Raw genomic sequence first — 19,830 nt, forward strand, 5'->3', positions numbered from 1 at the left:
TAAGGTGGAAGTGAAAATATTTACCACATAAGCAAGTAAGCAACTCCTTGTCTGATCAACTTAAACTTGCATAAGATAAATGCATGAAAAAGAGTAGTATGTCCTAACCAATTACTTCTTTACTTGATCATATCTCGAACTTGAATTCTCTTATCAAAAAACAAAATATTACTATAATTTATCTCACTACACCACTCAATGAATCTCAATCTCTAAATTTCATATATTAATTACTATTCTTCCTAAAAAATTATATTAAATATACAAATTAATTTATTTTTTATATATATATACACATACCTAATAAATTTTTAATTTTTTTTTTTGCGAAATTCTTGATTTTATCACTCTCACACAGAAGCAATGAAAAATATCAAATGGACCTGTTTTTTTTTTCCCCAAAACATGGAAAGATAGAGACATATACTTTACTTATTAGGGAAATAACCTCTTATAGTAAGGAAAAATAGGGTAGGGTTTCAAAAATTGAACCCATATGATATGTTGGGTTCTCTTTCAATTTTCAACTGTTCCCCCAATAAAATTTATTTTTTATTTTTTTTTTGGAAAAAAGAGTTTTTTTTAATTGTTTTTAGATAAAAACAACTCTGGATTTTTTAAATTAAAAAAATAGAAAGATGTTAAGTACGAAGGACTTTAAACAAAAATAGCAACTAAAAAATAAATATTAAATCACAAGTTTCAAAAGATAATTTTTCTTATTTTAAATTTTGAGTTTAACCAAACACAATTACATAAATTGTGAGGGAAATAGGATGTCAAAACGTTTCATAAAATTGATTGAACTTAATTGATTATTAGAATTTTTTAAAGTATAATCCTAACGTTTTCAATATGTATTTATAATTGTATCGAGAATTAGAGTAGTTTATCATATCTTAAATCTGGATAGTTCTATAAAGGTTTAGCATGTCTACAAATTGATAACCAATAAATTGAACCAATAAACTTCACAATCGAACCAAACTAACCGATATGCCATCCGAGTCTATCGGATTTTAACATTTTAGTAGAGTTATTAGCAACATCTTTTATTCGTACTAAAGATGATTTTATTAAAGTTGAGTTAAAAGTTTAAAAGTAGATATTTTGATTAAATTCAAATGACATGAACAATTTACACTAATTAATATTTTTGTGTTAAATAATTATAAAAAATAAAATTAAATAAATGTAATTAAATTGAGATGAAATAACAAAATGAAAACTAAAACAAGTTAGATGGACTGTCTATGTATTTGGCCAAGATGTCATCAACATTAACCAACATGGATCGTAGTAAGTCATGTGAGACTGTTCTATTCTTAATTAAATATATCGAGTTTGAATTTTAAGTATGAAAAAATTCTGTTAGAAGTATCATTCCTAAATGAACCTTTCAATTTGCAATTCAAATTCAATCAGAGCTTCAATATAACCTCCGAATAGAAAATGAGAAATCAAACAAAAAGATATCAACATGAAACCCTACTTTTATGTGGTATATTATCTTACACGTCATTGTAAGAAATAGGTAACAAATTTGTGAAGGAGAAATAAAGTAAATAATAAATAATATATATTATATATGATGTGAAAGGTAGCTTTAATTAGAATCGAATGCTGTGGGCTATATACCACTTTATTTTCCTCCCTTTTCCACTATCTACACATTTTTAATTATTCTCCTCCTCCTGTTTTAATTTCCAAAAGCAGATATTATTTTTTTGAAAAAAAAAGGATATAAATATCCACGTTTTCTAATTTCTATACACAGAAAATCTAATTAATACAAAATAATGGAAAGATTGAGTGCAAATTATGTAGAACATTTTTAGCCGTTCGAGTTAATTGATTTTGTGGACCACTATATTTTTTGATGGGATTTTATGTCAAGAAATTAGGAAGATTTTTAATGTGCGACGTTTTCCATAGAGGGCGGATTAAGTAGGTTTGTAGAGTTCTACATTGATAATTTTTTAAAAATAAAATATGCATAATATTTTAGGTGAATTTCACAATCAGTAGGAGAGGAAAGTCGTGAAAAGCTTCTCAAAGCATAATTCATATTTACTTTAACACATACTTTTGGAATTTGATGTGGTGTAATTTGAAAAATAAACTTGTGTAGGTCAAGATAATAACAACAATACTATATTTAGTGAAATTATACAAGTTCGATATGAGAAAGATAGTGTGTACGCTATCTTATTTCTATCTAGATTGTTTTCGTGAGACCGTCGACTCAAGTAAAATATATCAAAATAAGTATGAGTGAAAAAATTATATGAAAAAATATGGAGAAAAAAATAACAGCAATAACAAATAATATGATAACTAAAAAAATAAAATAACATGTAATTATAAAATTGAAGTATATAAAATAGGAGAATAATAATAATAATATTAATTAAAAAAATTAGACAATGCACAACTACTTATCAACTTATGTTCATGCAAACATAGACCCGATATAAATAATACGTGTATGAATTTAAATTGTGATATATATTACTCATATAGCTAATCTGAAAATGACATATAAGAGATTTTTATAGATTATTTTCTTCTACCAAAATATAAATAATTACGTGTACGATTCCCTCTCTATTTTTCATGAAAAATAAGGGTAAATGAGTAGATAATGTTTTCTAGTAGAGGAAATTAGTCCATCATAATCCTTTGCAATTTAAATAATAAGAATAACTCTAGAAAGCTCTTTTGTATTTTATTTGTAAAAATCTCTTACTTTTATTGTTGAAAAGGCAAACAAATTCTACAAGTAATATTCGATATTGGATACAATGTCAAAAGGATTTGTCTTCTCCGTCTATTGCACACTCGTTTTCTTAGCTGCTCATCTCTACCATTCAACACCCCTACCGCTCCACTCCACCTTTACCATTCATAATATTTTTCTGAATTATATATAATTTGATTTTTATGTATCGAATATAAAAAAAAAATTTAAATTTTCACTTATTTTTCATGATTTTTTTCGTTCTTACTAAACACCCGTTAAAAAGAAAATTATATTCATGTAAGAGTAAGGGGGAGGGGTGACCTGCTTCACTCTTAATCAGAAGTTCCGAATTCGAGGCACTGAATATGGAGAAAATTATTTTGACACTTTCAAAATGGATCCTAAAGTGTGTAATTCAGATTTAATCGAAGCTCTAAAACAAACATCAGACATTGGACGAAATTTCCAAAAACCAATAATTTAATGTAATTGGTTTAATTGATCTTGTGTTCTATCAATTCAATGTGAAAAAGGAAAGGTAAAGTTATGTATAAAGTTCCAAACATTCTTTTCTAGAGTTTATTTGTGTTTGGATTTGACAAGATAGATATCATCAACCATTGATATAGTGCAGTGAATCAAATTGCTCCTATTTTAATTTAAAGTTTCAAATTTGAATTTTGAATATAAAAACTTTTTTTGTACAACTTTTTGAATGAGTGGGTAGCGAGTTTGTAATACCCTAAATTCCATCGAGTTCACTGGATGGTTGGGACCTCCGTTCCTTTCGGAGTTTCTAATTTTAAAGTCTTCTTTTTCTTTACATAGTTAATAAATTTATGACAAATTTAAATTAGTCGATATTCAATATAGATGCTAGCATGAAAAATAAAAAAAGTTAGTGACAAACCTGGAAGAAAATATCATAACATGGGCTGCTGCATAAGATATGACTCAGAAAATCAGTAGCCCTATAAAAATTAGGAAATATCTTTTTCAATTAGGAAATATCTCAAAATTGACCATTACTTAATGTTCTTGTGGTAATAAAAAATGGAAAAAAATAGACAATTCCAAAATAATAGTTGAACCATAATTGTCAGTAAGAAAAAAAAATTAAAAAAAAATTAGTCATTCTTATTGAATTGTGAATGATATCTCAAAATTGACCAATACTTGATTTTTTATTATTTTCTACTCAGTGTTTGATATCCATATTGAAGTCTGACTATATTTTTCGCAATCAGGTGGAGTCCTATTTAGGGGTAAACTCTCCCTATCAAAAATTTATTCATACCTAAGGTTCAAACTCGGCCTCTGATTAAGAGAGGAACAAACCATAGTAAATAGAAAATAAAAAATTTAAAACAAGGGGAATCTTAGGTTAGTTGGTTGACTAACTGAACTCCCACATTATTGGCGAGGATTCGATTTCCCCACATCGTAATCCCCTCCTCATTTTCCTAACACAATTTTTACTTTTATTTTAAAAAGAGAATTTTAAAATAGCGATGAGACCATGATTTTCATTTGTTTGTTCGTGTTAGTCTGTTAGATGTTAGAAAATGGAAAGATATTTTAAAAATGGGACAAGAAAAGTCATGCAAGTATTGCTGGGCATAAGGTATCAAAAATCGAATTACCGAATTAAATTGAAATTTTTAGTAATTTGGTATTCGGTAATTGGGTATTCGGTGTGTATTCGATAGTAAAATTTTAAAATTATGGTATTCGGATTTGGATTTGGTATGAGACATTAGTACCATTTGGTATTTGGTATTTCCTTCCTGAATACCGAATTATAATTTACTTAATGAAGATCATGTAATAACATATCCATTACTCATTAGTACAAGTTTCAAAAAGAAAATTAAAGAATGAACATAAACAACACAAATACATGTTTTTTAGTTGTATCAATTTGTTTTTCTTGGTGTCTTCTTACGTATTGATCTTCTATTATATCGTGCCTCCGCATAAAACAATACGAATGATTGGAAAATAATATTAACTTTGTAATACAATCGGCTACAACTTCAATACAGTATTATCGAATACAATATCAAATCGAAATGATTACCAAATTGAAATTTAAAATTTTTGATATTGATATCTATTTTTAACTACCAATTATCAAATTACCAAATCTAAAATTTGACAATTCCGAATCAAATATCGAACACCCACCCTACGTGCAAGATTTTGCATTCTTATAGAAAATTTGTAGAAAATGATAAAAATGTCCCTTTATCATTAGTATTTCCACCATTCAATTTTATTTATCCACAGCACGCCACTTTAGAAATAATGATAATTATTAATGGACAATATTCAATTTGATATATAATCTTAAATCTATAGCACGCCACTTTAGAAATAATAATAGATATTAATGGTTTATCACAATATTTAATTTTATATATAATCTTAAATCTTGAAAATTGACTTAGAGATAAATAATTAATTAGAAGTGATAAAATAAAAATTTATTTTGAAATAGTGGATAAGTAAAAGTGAACAGAGAAAATAGTAGATTTAAAGTAGTTTTTTTTAGTATTACTGGAATAGTTTTGGTTTTTTTAAGTCATCAAAAGTAAATATTTATTTATCAAACTTTAATTGTTAAATTTAAGAACTATGAAAACAATTTTTTTTTAATGAAAACTCACATAATTTGAAGGCATAATTTTTGCAGTTTATTAATTTTTGAACAATTTCTAGAGTTCAATGTAGTTTTAAGAGGTGTGATATATATATATATTATTATTATTATTATTATTATTTAGATTCTTACAAAAATTATGATGTTTATGGTTAATTTTCTTTTCACAATTTCATCTGATAGAGATCAAAATATCCACCTCATGTTTTTTTCTATATTTTGCAAGATTTTTCATATCGACTACATAAATTACCTTTTAAATTGGTTTGAATCGGATGGATAGATCAAAATGAATTGAGTACATATTATTAATTTATCTAAATTTAAATAAATCAGACAGTTATATTTTTTATGGGCTAATTTAACTATTATCATGTGAAATAAATGTAGGAAAATCACAATACATGAACCAATAATAGTCTGAAGGACCATTCATTAATGTGTACGCTTTATGTCTATTGTCTAATCATTTTAGATAATTGTTAGCTGATGCAACTATAATTTACCATCAGATCAATTATTATTTTAATATTACTTTCTCTTTTTATTTTTGTTTGTCATATTTAGACTTCAAATGGAGTACTTATTAAGAAAATAATAATTTACATGAGTATTTATTATTCTATTTATATTAATGGGAATATTTCGTGTTAAGTTTTTAAAAAATAATTTAGAAATAAGTACTTAATGTATAAAGATTTTATATGGAAATTTTTTTATTTTTTTAATATATTAAAATTTATTTTTAAAATTGTGGACAAATAAATATGAACGGAGAGATTTTATTTTACAGCAAGCCAAGACACATTAATCACGTACAAAACATTTTGTGGATGGGAAAATACGATTAAATAAAGTTAAGTTTCCCAAGTGGATGCTTGTATTCTTGTCAAACCCCCACTACTTGTTGTCTGCCAGCATATATATCTCTTACTATTAACTTTGAATAAATTCAGTAGTAATTTAATGGAGTCAATAACACATTTAAGAAATGGTTTTTAAAATTACAACTTGGAATAGTGTCTATTGATTAGCATCTGGTGTACGAAGCATTTTGTATTTATTAGAAGAGTTTAGAAAAAGGTTATATTCCCATATTCGTAGGAGTGTGATATAGATAATCTATTCTATTATTAGCATTAGTAATTGCTTTTATGGGTCGAATTTGTATCTATAAATCACACAAAGATAATTTTACCGTTGCTTCAAGGTTCATTTTCTATACGGGGATATTATATATATATTTGCAAGAAGATTTATTTGACGACCTCCAACAAGTGAATGACAAAAGCTCTTTTTTTGGTATTTTTATTCGATGTCTGATATTTATTTTGAGGCACTAGTGAATTTGAATTTGTATAAAAAATCTCATATTTACGGATAAAAATGCTCCATATAAGTTATAACAAAGAGAGTTGTATATTTGTATGACTCGAACTCAAGAACTCTGACAAAGAAAGCGAAAGACATAAGAAAAACTATTAGAAAATTATTTTCTATTATTCTATACCAGTTGGCACCCAAAAAAAAATCTGCATATAGAATAATTTTTCTCTTTCTCGTATTGGATATCATTCTTGAAAATTGGAATGGTAAAGTTACGTGCGTATGACAATTGTGAAGTTGGAGCATATAGTACTATTTATTCCCTCCAGCGACCTGATAGGATGATTGAAATCTCATCATTCTTAATCGAATATTTCGATTTCAAGTCCTAAATATGAAAAAAAATCATATTGAGAGTGTCACCTTTAGAAATGAATCCTACAATATGTAATTCTTAATTAGTCGAATTCTAATATAAATTTCTCCGTGATATAGTCTAAGTATCTTTACACTTTTAGAACCTATCATTTCTTGCTGCTCGTCAACTTTTTTATTCCTTTTGTCTCCAATATCTTTATCGACAATTTCGGAACTTATAAATTCTAGGTTAATAATTTTATTTTCAGATAGATATATTCCAAATTCTGAGTTCACAATAATCTCATTTTAGGTCAAGTGCACTCACACCGGATTTTAGGATAACTATTTAAGTCATCTTCGTAATGCATACAAATTTACAAGTCTACCCTCTTCAGAATAACTCTAGGCAAGCAATATCAGAAGTCAAACAAAATGTTATAAAGTTATTTAAAAATGGATTGATGTGTAAAAAATATATTCAAAATAGATATAAATTAAACAATGATGTCCAAATCAGGTAGACATGAATTTTTTATGAATATTTTTTTTTTTTAGAGTTGAGTTAGAGTTCAGGAAAACTCAAACAGGGTAAGCCTAAAAGCGGAAGGCATATAGACACATGTTAGGATAAGAGATTAGTGTATAGGACACATATTAGAATAGGAGATTAGTATATAGGATTATTAGTAATAATATATCATTGATATTTATTACACTTGAGCTAAAAATCTTTCAGAAACAACCTCTTTACCTTAATTAGCATTCACTTTGTCTTGTTGAAGAAGAAACACAGTAGAAAATTTTCAGTCTATTTAAGGGAAAAGGTTGAAGTGAGGGAATAACTTACTAGACTATCTCATAAAATAAGAGGTTGTCTTGTTCAAAACAAATTGTTGAAACTCTAAAGATCAGTTCAAAATCCAAATATAAAAATATTCTCACAATCTCTCCTAAGAACATTTCTTTCTAATATAAGAAGATATCAAAATATCGAAGAAAGGAATGTAAGGAAGCACTACATAGGTAACTAAAAACTTCAAAAATTAACAGTTCCATCGCCAGACAGCTTTCTTTGGGTTCTTACGCAAAAGCTCATTCTTCATCTTCCTCGTCACCATCACCGCCAGCAGCCTTCTTGGCAGCAGACTTTTGGTTCTTTCGCTTCACTCTTCCTGGACGACCGCCACCAAAAGGACTGGTTAGAGAGAAGTCAATGTGCTTCTGAGAGTCCACTCTCACCATGAATGAAGCAACATTCACCACTTGCCTTCCAACCCTGCAATGCAATTAATGCCAAGTTTGGTTAGTCTCAATGAAATGCACACAAGTAAACAAAGAATCAGTAGTTCACAGAGCATATTATTTTATTAAATGTAAATGTGTCCATTCCAATATTTTGAATAACCTGTAGGTACTTCGAACTAGGTATCCACCATTAGTAGGGAGAAAAAACAAGAACCCCTACGCATGATTACTAAGGAACAAGATCTACTATGTACGGCTCAGAACACAGCTAACCCAAGATCTTGTAATCCAACAACACCAGACTAACCTACCAATGCAAGAAAATAATGTGTATACAGTCTTTCTGCAAATTAATGAAATTTTATAACTAGAATAAACATTTGGCTCCTAGAAACCTCGCAATTCAAAGCACGCTAAAATACATCTCTGTTAACATATAAAAAGGATGATAATAAGTGAAACATATTCTGCAAAAAGTGAAAACCTAGTTGCAAATACACAGTTTAATACATCAACCAAAGTTTGGTATCTTTGAGAACAACTAACACTAAAAAGAATTCACTGTGCCAACATCACTCATCTTTATAGGTTCAGAGAGAATAAATCATACAATAACTTGCTTAAGGAAACATGTAATCTTGTTCAGCAATTTGTACTAAGAATTCATATATTATTGTTGAGGGATATCTGTGGGGAATAAAGACACCTTCTAAACCTTAAAACATTTATATCCTAAACTAGATGCAAGTATTATAGTTCTTTCAGCAAAACTATACAGGACTGGAAAAAATGAAAAGATTGCTCTTAAAGGAACACATTTCATGTCACATATTATTGTATTAGATGATTGGTTATAAGGGATTCAGTTACAAATGCTGTCATCTACTTTCACAGAACACCTAAAAGAAGGGGTAAAAAACAGTTTAACTATTTGCAATATGTGATGAAAACAATCTGTTTTTACCTGATATGCCTTTGCCTGATGAGCACTCTTGCGTGGTGAATTGACTTAGCCATGCCAGTCTTGAACACAAGGGTTTGCAGACGACGTTCAAGGAAGTTCTCGACAGTGAGTGCCAAGACATAATCGAGCTTGTTCTGGCTCTCATCCAACAATCCATATCTGTTCATCCTCCTCAAGAGAGCTTCACCTTCAAAAATACGACGTGGATCTTTCTCATCAAGGGTCAGAAGCATTCTTGCAGCATTCCTGATACGGCTCAAAGCATACTGAACTCTCCACAACTCCCTTTTGCACCTTAGTCCATACTCTCCAACAAGCTTCAACTCTGCATCCAACCTCTCCTTCTCATAAGGACGTCGAGGCTTCTTAAAGGTCTTCCCATCTGATTACACACCATAATAGCAAATAAACATAAGCTTAAAACTATTTTTTCCCTTTCGTGACATGCTTAAGTCATATCCAATTCCCCAAAACAAAAAAAAAAACAAAAAGTAGCCAAACAATTTTCCCCTGTCCAGCACTGTCACCATACTGACTAAAGATCTCAAGAACATTAATTATCATAAAAGAGATATTAATGCAGTTGCAGGTTTATCTAGTTTCTCATTGTAATTGAGAAAGTAGTTCATACTACACAAAAAAAAAGTTAAACATTGAAAGAAGAGCCTATTTTAGGTTTAAGAGAATTTTCTGAAAGTAAACGTTAGAACTTCAATTGTTGCAACTGTCACTTAAGCTGAAAATAAAGTTTTATACAGCCTAAATGGTCAAAACTGAAACAGAATAATCAGCTAGACCACTGTATCTATTAGCTCGAAATAACTACTTAACGAACAATACTAACAACAGAGAGAATTCAACAGGCATAATCATGCGAATTTACTAATAATCTGCATTATCTAAAATTTAACATAACATTCACCCAAGACACAAACATCAGTAGATCATGCTAAGCCTCAATCACACTAATTCATTCAGTAGATTCCGTTCCATTTGGATCCGTATCATTCTAATACTCAATTAATTTACTTTTCAAGTTAATCTGGAGGTTGCTAGCACTATGAATTCTCCATATTTTTACTAATCTAAGCAAACTAACAGAAATCCATACAAAACACCGAACATAATCATGAGAAATCTACAATGAGATCAAGGAGACTTACAGTTGCGGTAAAAGGAGACGTGCACCATGTTTACCGGTTGACGGCGCCGTCTTCAATCGGCGACCTGCTGAAATGAACTGAGAAATCAGCTAGGGTTAGAGAGACACTAGGGTTTGATAAGGAAGCGCGGCTGCTTATATATATATATATGAGAAGTCTCTTAAAGCCCAATACCTAAAATTCTCAAAAGCTAATTTGAGTTGAAAATTTTTGGGCCCAAAATGTGTAGTGGATGATACTATTGGCCCAAATAGGGAATTACATAACTTCCTATTTCTTTTAATTTTTTTCTCTTTATTTAATTAGAATAACTTGAAAATTAATCAGTATCAAAGTTTTATTACTACAGAAATTTTCAGAAAATAATTATCTGTTCCTAAAAAACCAATCAATTGTGACTAAAACTGAGTGATAGAATGTAAGGGATAAAAACAATATTTTAGCTTTCTTTGTCACAATTTGTGCCAACACATTTTTCTTTTTAATGGATCATCTTTTTACATTTAAAAACAATTCATTTTATCATCAATGAGATAATACATAATCATATAAATATTTACGACTTATTTTAAATATTAATTTTAAAAGTATTTCTTTCTTTTTAATAATTCACATTCAGACAAATGGTCTCACATAACTTAAGCCGGAGGGGAGGACTAATAAGGTTTATTTAAATGATTTATTAAATTATATATTAGGCCTAATACAATACTAGACCAGATATTGTTTAGTAGGGATGGGCATGGTATGATATTGAAAACTTTGATTCAATATTTTAATTTTTAAAAATATTATACCTTTACTAAACATAATTAATTCGGTACGATTCCATATTTTTAAGTTTAAATTTCATTTTTTTGTAGTATGATAAATTGGTAATCATAGTTCTTTCAACTGACTTACACGTACTCATATAATAGAGAATTGTGACTTCGACTTTTTAAGAAATGTTTCAATTATATCCAACTAACATCTTACACATTTATAAATATTCAAAAGGAAGTACAAGCGGTTCTCTTTGTTAATCAATAACATAAAAATGACATTCCAATCAATAAAGAATAGTCAAAATTTCAATATCATACCAACTACTATAATTTCAAAATTTAGATTTCTGTAATGATTATTTGTATATACCGTGTCGTACATCCCTATTTTCTAATGATCATGTTATATGCTTGAAGGATAGTTTCCCTTTCAACACGTGAACTAAACAAACAATGACGAATTGCTCCATATTTAGTTGAAATAATGTAATTTACCCGTCAAGTTAGTTCTTGGAAACTTGGCATCCAGTATCATGGACTTCCAACTAAATCCAGCACCAGATATTTCACATTATTCAAAAAAACAACTTAGATAACTCAATATGTGTGGAAGTTTCAAAATGATATGATAAAATACATGTTTAACCTTATTCAACAAATAGAACTTGGATAACTCAACAAGTGCAGGCATCTCGAGATATTGATTCTGCGAACATTATAAAGATGGTATAGTTTTAATAGTTGTTAAAATACAACATGAGATCTTGCCTCTTCTGATATCAACTCCTTTTCTGAGCTTCCTCCACACTACCTCGCAACAAAGTTATGACTTGTGCTGGATCTGGAGCTCCAAACACTGAACTTCCTGCAACTATGCAGTTTGCTCCAGCTGATGTTGCTGCCTCAATGGTTGAAGGTCCTAAACCACCATCCACCTGAATCACAACAGCTCATATGAATGATAAACCGACTTTATCCAGTATGCTCTTTGAAAAAGTAAGTGTTAAATCCAGCACAGCCTGACAACATGATAACTCGAGAATTGGAAAATGCACGAGGGAATGGTCCATGAAAACATGAAAAAGTCAGAAAATCTAAAACAAGAGCTAAACCATCAAGAAACAAAAGCTCACCTCGATATCAAGTGATGGATACTTTTTTCTGAGAGTGCGTACCTAAAATTTGAAAGAGGCTCTTTAAGTTATTATGCAGAAAATGATGAATGATATCCAATTTAGAGAATGCCAAATTGTATTCTCACCTTATCCATCATCTCTGGCATAAACTTTTGTCCACCAAAACCAGGCTCAACAGTCATAACAAGGACCAGTTCGACAGAGTTTTCACCATCAAGCTGTAAAATATACATGCAAACTGGTGTATCATGACAGGTATTTTTGAAGATATCATTAAGTTTGTTCTTGTTTCACTAACAGCAATGGCTACAAGTGATTTCCTTTTCAAAACTATGTTATATTCTTAGATCACAACAAGGAGAAGTTAAGGATTTAAATCCTGAGTATTTCGCCAATAAAACTAATAAAATGTGATAATGAAGAACTACCAGTGGGTACACTTCTTCAATTGGTGTACCAGGCTTCAAAGAAACTCCAGGTTTCATGCCCTTTGACTTTATCTTTTGAACAAGCTCTTGCCAATTATCTGCAAAGAGTGATACCTTCTAAGTAACAGAAATGAAAGTTAATGATGACAGTCCTCAGAAATCAAAGATAAAATGTTTTACGAAAATGTTGTCCAGTTTTCAGGTTTTGGTTGCATTAAACTATTACTAAAACAATTTGCCAACCAAAATGTTTCACAACAAATTAAACAGAGTAAAACAACTCAATGTATTTAGGGCACGAAACAAATTTATGCAACGATGTTCCACCACCAATAGTACAAAACACTGACATGCAATATGTCCCTTATTGAGCCTTTTGGACAAACTACTCATAGTTTATACCCTAGTCCCATCATTTTCCTATATCACTGAAACAATTTTATCACATTCTAGTGAACAGCTACTAACATTAACTTATCAAATGCCAAAAGAGATTCTCCCTCAAATACTTATAGATCTAGAGTGCAAAGTAAACCCCACCTCTAGATGCCTCAACATGGAAAGTAAAGCCCGAGGCCCCAGCTTTGCCTAGAGGTTCAACATAATCAAGGGGGTTAGTGACCATTAGGTGGCAGTCTAGATATGCCCTGTAGAAATTTAGAACAACGGTTAGAACAACTTCATTGTACGATAAATAAATTATGGACAAGAAAAATAAAGTTGAAATAGGGCACTCATGAAACCATACTTTGTATGCTTTCTGAGACTCTCGATAATTGGAGCACCAAGGGTAAGGTTTGGGACAAAGTGACTGCAAAAGAGACAAGTGCGAAAATAGTATTACAGTGCCTTTTGTGTTTAGAAATATGAAAAAATCCAATGAGCATAATTTTCATTCAATTATCCACCCATCATTTTAACATGCATACAACCAGAACTTGACCTGAATATCTGACCTACCCGTCCTGCAATGCACAAATACAACATTCAGTACCTGCTGATGAATGAAGTTCCTAATGGAACAATTTTCAACAGCATTTTAAATCCATACTTATTGAGCTAAAGAAGAGAAGACTGAAGATATCACTAATAACACAATCAAAGCAGAAGCAGATGAAGCACACTTGGCATAGAATTCCAGACCAATCGATAATCCAGTTTGAGGAGGTTACGATCGATTTAACAAGTTCATTGTGCTATATAGTCACATCAAACAAGAGGAATTGGTACAACTACCTAGTTTATCCTGGAGGGATAATTTCACATGATATGGGCGGCCTCAAAAACAGAACTGTACCTAAATAAAGAAGGTAGTCAACCACTTTTCTTTAAAATTGAAAGTCCAGATGTTATCAGAAACCTCTGTAATCTTTAATTAGTAAAATGAAATATCATCTTCTTATTTTAAAGTACAATAAACCTTCTTAACTGTCATTATATAGTAACTATGAAGTCTCTTTCTTGATAAGCAAAAGATATTTCATTAAATGGACCAAGAAGGTCCCAAAGTATAACATGTCATCATTAAAGCTGATTATCTCCCAGTCTTCATGTAGACACTCCAAATATGTCACATAGCTTATAATTGCCCATTATTTGTTGAAAACTGAAGGGGAAAGTAATGCAGGAATTCAATAGATTGGCAAATTCTTTACACCAGCTTGTCAACACCATGTTTCCACTTCGTTTTCCTGATACTCAGTTACAGAAGAGATCATGTGGTCCTGTATTGTCTTTTAAAACCTAGCTAAAAACAAGACTTCCAATCACAAAAACACTAAGTAATTTCTTCTCATATGTCCTAGCCTTGGTGGATAGAGTTATCTGGTACTTGTTGCTGGTGAGAGCCAATAAGTATAAGTATGTCATGGAATTAGTCAAGGTGTGCGAAAGCTGATCCAGACACCACATTTATCAAAAAACCAGTCCACTATGCATCACTCTCAGATTATTAGGCAGAGCTCCATGAATCCTCAGTATTGCTCAGTTGCTCACCTCTATTCATGCAATGCTAATAACTGACATTTAAACTAAATCTGCTCCTTAAATTTCAATCCAAAGATGGAGAAAACAAGAGCAAGCTAATACATACAAGAGCTAAAAAAGATTGGGAAAAAAAAAAAAAGCAGCAGCAACAAGACAGCTTGGGGAAAAAATGCTAGAAAGAGGAAGGAGCTTTACCATGATGTCCATGTGCAGCCAATCGGCACCACAGTTGAGCATGCGCTCTGCTTCAGATGCCAAATTAGCAAAGTCTGATGACAGCATCGAAGGTGCTATGATTGCCTTCACCATCTTCGTCACTTGCTAATAAGAAATCAAACAAATATATGAATCAGTTGAGGAATCTAAAACTACGGTCGAAAGACTAGAAACGAGAATCTCATAGAAGCTTCCTATATACCTACCGGCCGTAAAATTCTCCGTTCAATCAAAAGTCCGGCGCCGGCGTAGATAGTAGTCGTATCTCTCTTTTCGGTCGACTGAGACAATTTGTAGCACTAAACATATATTACCCTTCTACCTACCATTTAACTTTAAGCCACTATTGATTTGTCTAAATCAAAATTTTAATCTAATAAAAAAATATTATTAATTTATTAATATTGGGTTTTGGGTTAATGATTCGATATTCAAGTCAATTCCCTAAATGGTCACTCAAGTTTAGGGAATTGCCTTAAAATATCATTTATGTTTCATTTAGGACCAAAATATCACTCAACTATCACTATTTTCCTCCAAATATATTTGACATTCCAAAAGCCCCACTCTCTCCTAGTTGGCATGACATGTCTTTAAAGTCTTTTTTTTTAATAATAGACTAATTTAATTCATTAAACTAATTTAACTAAAATAATGATCATATTATTTTTTAAAAAGATATATTAGTTTATTAAAAATAAATTTTCATACTTAAGAATCTTTTATCATAATTAAACTTTTTTATTTTTTTATGTTATGAAGAATAAGTTTTTAAAACGTACTATAAAATCATCAATTTTGAATACTTATAAACACATACATTCAAAAAAATATTGATATACAAATCACTCATAAATGATAAATTACATCAATTAATCATAAATTGTATAATGAATCAATAATATTAAAGGGAAATTAACTATTACAATAATATTAATTGTGTATTTTGAAATTCATGCTTACAATTTTTATTCTTTTGAAAAAATAGAAAGTGAATAATATTATATTTTTTATCTAAAAAACAATATTAAATACCTCAAAAGTCTCCTTCTATTCTAGTCATGTCATTAAATCATCATTTGAAAAAATAATAGACCTATTTAATTCACCAAACTTGTGTCTCTACAAAACAAATATATAAATTACATGAGAATTTATGAAGATTATAAAAAAAAACTAATTCCTTTATATATTTTTACCAAACAAAATTCAATGAAAAAACTTCTGTGTGCAATTATTACCTAGTAATTTTTAAAATTTCTAAGTAAATTATTTGAAATTTTTAAGCAATTTTTTTCATTAAAGTATTCAAATAAATTTGTAAGGTTGACAAAAAAGTTGGTATGAAAGAGAAAATTATTATTTAACTTTTTTTAATTTAATTTTTATTTTTATTTTTTATTCTAAATTATATTTTATTTTAACTTCTCATACAATTAAATACCAATATATATTCTTATCTCATCCCAAATTTATGAAATACAAGTAATAATTAATTGAATTGACTATTTTAATTCAATAATATACATATTATATGAGATTAATATAGTGATAAATAAAGATCAAAATTTTATTTTCTAATATAAATATTATTCACTTTCTATTTTCTTTTCAGAAAAAAAGATATTGTAAGTATAATGGATTTCAAAGGACCAAATTAATTATTTTTTAATAGTAAATTGACCTTTAATATTATTGATCCATTAGATAATGTATGATTAATTGATGTAAGTTGACATTCATAAGTGATTTATATATCAATATCTTTTTGAATATACGTGTTTATAATTATTCAAAATTGATGATATTATGGTAAGTNAAAGTAAACCCCACCTCTAGATGCCTCAACATGGAAAGTAAAGCCCGAGGCCCCAGCTTTGCCTAGAGGTTCAACATAATCAAGGGGGTTAGTGACCATTAGGTGGCAGTCTAGATATGCCCTGTAGAAATTTAGAACAACGGTTAGAACAACTTCATTGTACGATAAATAAATTATGGACAAGAAAAATAAAGTTGAAATAGGGCACTCATGAAACCATACTTTGTATGCTTTCTGAGACTCTCGATAATTGGAGCACCAAGGGTAAGGTTTGGGACAAAGTGACTGCAAAAGAGCCAAGTACGAAAAAGAGTATTACAGTGCCTTTTGTGTTCAGAAATATGAAAAAATCTAATGAGCATAATTTTCATTCAATTATCCACCCATCATTATAACATGCATACAACCAGAACTTGACCTGAACATCTGACCTACCCGTCCTGCAATGCACAAATACAACATTCAGTAACTGCTGATGAATGAAGTGCCTAATGGAACAATTTTCAACAGCACTTTAAATCCATACATATTGAGCTAAAGAAGAGAAGACTGAAAATATCACTAATAACACAATCTAAGCAGAAGCAGATGAAGCACAATTGGCATAAAATTCTTATATTCCAGTTTGAGGAGGTTACGATCGATTTAACAAGTTCATTGTGCTATAGAGTCACAGAAAACAAGAAGAATTGGTACAACTACCTAGTTTATCCTGGAGGGATAAATTCACATGATATGGGCGGCCTCAAAAACAGAACTAAATAAAGAAGGTAGTCAACCACTTTTCTTTAAAATTGAAAGTCCAGATGTTAACAGAAACCTCTGTAATCTTTACTTGTAAAGTAAAATATCATCTTCTTATTTTAAAGTACAATAAACCTTCTTAACTGTCATTATAGTAACTATGAAGTCTCTTTCTTGATACGCAAAAGATATTTCATTAAATGGACCAAGAAGGTCCCAAAGTATAACATGTCATCATTAAAGCTGATTATCTCCCAGTCTTCATGTAGACACTCCAAATATGTCACATAGCTTATAATTGCCCATTATTTGTTGAAAACTGAAGGGGAAAGTAATGCAGGAATTCAATAGATTGGCAAATTCTTTACACCAGCTTGTCAACACCATGTTTCCACTTCGTTTTCCTGATACTCAGTTACAGAAGAGATCATGTGGTCCTGTATTGTCTTTTAAAACCTAGCTAAAAACAAGACTTCCAATCACAAAAACACTAAGTAATTTCTTCTCATATGTCCTAGCCTTGGTGGATAGAGTTATCTGGTACTTGTTGCTGGTGAGAGCCAATAAGTATAAGTATGTCATGGAATTAGTCAAGGTGTGCGAAAGCTGATCCAGACACCACATTTATCAAAAAACCAGTCCACTATGCATCACTCTCAGATTATTAGGCAGAGCTCCATGAATCCTCAGTATTGCTCAGTTGCTCACCTCTATTCATGCAATGCTAATAACTGACATTTAAACTAAATCTGCTCCTTAAATTTCAATCCAAAGATGGAGAAAACAAGAGCAAGCTAATACATACAAGAGCTAAAAAAGATTGGAAAAAAAAAAAAAGCAGCAGCAACAAGACAGCTTGGGGAAAAAATGCTAGAAAGAGGAAGGAGCTTTACCATGATGTCCATGTGCAGCCAATCGGCACCACAGTTGAGCATGCGCTCTGCTTCAGATGCCAAATTAGCAAAGTCTGATGACAGCATCGAAGGTGCTATGATTGCCTTCACCATCTTCGTCACTTGCTAATAAGAAATCAAACAAATATATGAATCAGTTGAGGAATCTAAAACTACGGTCGAAAGACTAGAAACGAGAATCTCATAGAAGCTTCCTATATACCTACCGGCCGTAAAATTCTCCGTTCAATCAAAAGTCCGGCGCCGGCGTAGATAGTAGTCGTATCTCTCTTTTCGGTCGACTGAGACAATTTGTAGCACTAAACATATATTACCCTTCTACCTACCATTTAACTTTAAGCCACTATTGATTTGTCTAAATCAAAATTTTAATCTAATAAAAAAATATTATTAATTTATTAATATTGGGTTTTGGGTTAATGATTCGATATTCATAGATAATTTTATAAATTTTCTTGTAGAGTGTTTTGTCATTCGATTAGTTCGATTTTTTAATTTATTTTTTATTTTAGTTTATGCTTAAATTGATAACTCAACAAAATTATCTTAAAATTGTTTTGTTCCTAATGAAATAAAAGTTAGAGTTTAAATAGAATTATATTCTTATTTTCTGCAATTTTATCTTTGTAAGATATCCAATTTCTCGAATAACAATCTTTTTCATAGAAGTTTGTTGCATATTCGGTTAATAAACAAACTGTTTCAACCGTAAAAATAAAATCGAATGCATTTTCAATTAATAAATTTTAAAAAAATTATAATAAGATATTTTTTTATAACACTTTGTTATTTCACCTAAATATATTTTTTTAATCCTTATAGCACCTTTTATCAAAATTTGAAGTCTAGAAATTTACGAGGTTTTATCCTTGAAATATCATTTATAAAATTTGTTTATTTATTTTCATTTATAGCATTTATCTCATTTTAAGGAACTTGTTTATACTCGATCAATTGACCTTTTATTTAAAATTAGTTATGCTTGTTAATATTACAAAATTGAAGTGTCAAAACCTCTTAAAACACCTATAATAGTAGATTGTTCAAAAATTATTTTGACTAAGAATCAACCTTATATTATAATAATCAAGTTGAATTCAACTCTTCTGGTTTGGTCACCAACAACTCTAGACTCGTGATCTTTTTTTGTTTCCATTCAATATCTTGTATCGTTGAGGTTCAACTAATTCTGACTTGAGCTAGAAAGTGCTACTTCAAAGAACAAAGCTCCCCACTAGAGGCAACTATATTCTCAAGATAAAATCCGATTCATATATTTCAAATCTTAGCCATGTCACACTAATTAAACCAGCAAAATTGGTAAGTGACATCATACCTAAGTTGAATTTTAATATAT

General features: G+C 30.0%; 2 protein-coding genes across 4 annotated transcripts; both read right to left on the reverse strand.

Annotated features, from left to right (window-relative positions):
* Window positions 1–7,984: 7,984 nt before the first annotated feature.
* Window positions 7,985–10,605, reverse strand: LOC125867734 (40S ribosomal protein S9-2). The gene is made up of 3 exons (XM_049548304.1): window positions 10,464–10,605; window positions 9,301–9,682; window positions 7,985–8,367 (listed from the first exon to the last, which is right to left on the reverse strand). The coding sequence occupies exons 1-3, from the start codon at window positions 10,489–10,491 to the stop codon at window positions 8,184–8,186; spliced, it is 594 nt and encodes a 197-aa protein (XP_049404261.1). The 5' UTR covers window positions 10,492–10,605; the 3' UTR covers window positions 7,985–8,183.
* Window positions 10,606–11,773: 1,168 nt separating this feature from the next.
* Window positions 11,774–18,578, reverse strand: LOC125868184 (ribulose-phosphate 3-epimerase, cytoplasmic isoform-like). Of its 3 annotated transcripts, XM_049548810.1 has the most exons (8): window positions 14,976–15,089; window positions 13,755–13,759; window positions 13,543–13,605; window positions 13,335–13,441; window positions 12,795–12,892; window positions 12,492–12,584; window positions 12,364–12,405; window positions 11,774–12,165 (listed from the first exon to the last, which is right to left on the reverse strand). In XM_049548810.1, exons 1-8 carry the CDS (start codon window positions 15,087–15,089, stop codon window positions 12,010–12,012), a joined length of 678 nt encoding a protein of 225 aa, XP_049404767.1. In that variant the 3' UTR covers window positions 11,774–12,009. The 3 variants fall into 3 exon arrangements, with proteins under 3 accessions (XP_049404767.1, XP_049404766.1, XP_049404765.1); XM_049548809.1 differs by lacking the exons at window positions 13,543–13,605; window positions 13,755–13,759; window positions 14,976–15,089 and adding exons at window positions 17,038–17,255; window positions 18,453–18,578; XM_049548808.1 differs by lacking the exons at window positions 13,335–13,441; window positions 13,543–13,605; window positions 13,755–13,759; window positions 14,976–15,089 and adding exons at window positions 16,830–16,936; window positions 17,038–17,255; window positions 18,453–18,574.
* Between the last annotated feature and the right edge of the window lie 1,252 nt (window positions 18,579–19,830).

Source organism: Solanum stenotomum, chromosome 6, assembly GCF_019186545.1.
Source record: "Solanum stenotomum isolate F172 chromosome 6, ASM1918654v1, whole genome shotgun sequence".
NCBI lineage: Eukaryota > Viridiplantae > Streptophyta > Magnoliopsida > Solanales > Solanaceae > Solanum > Solanum stenotomum.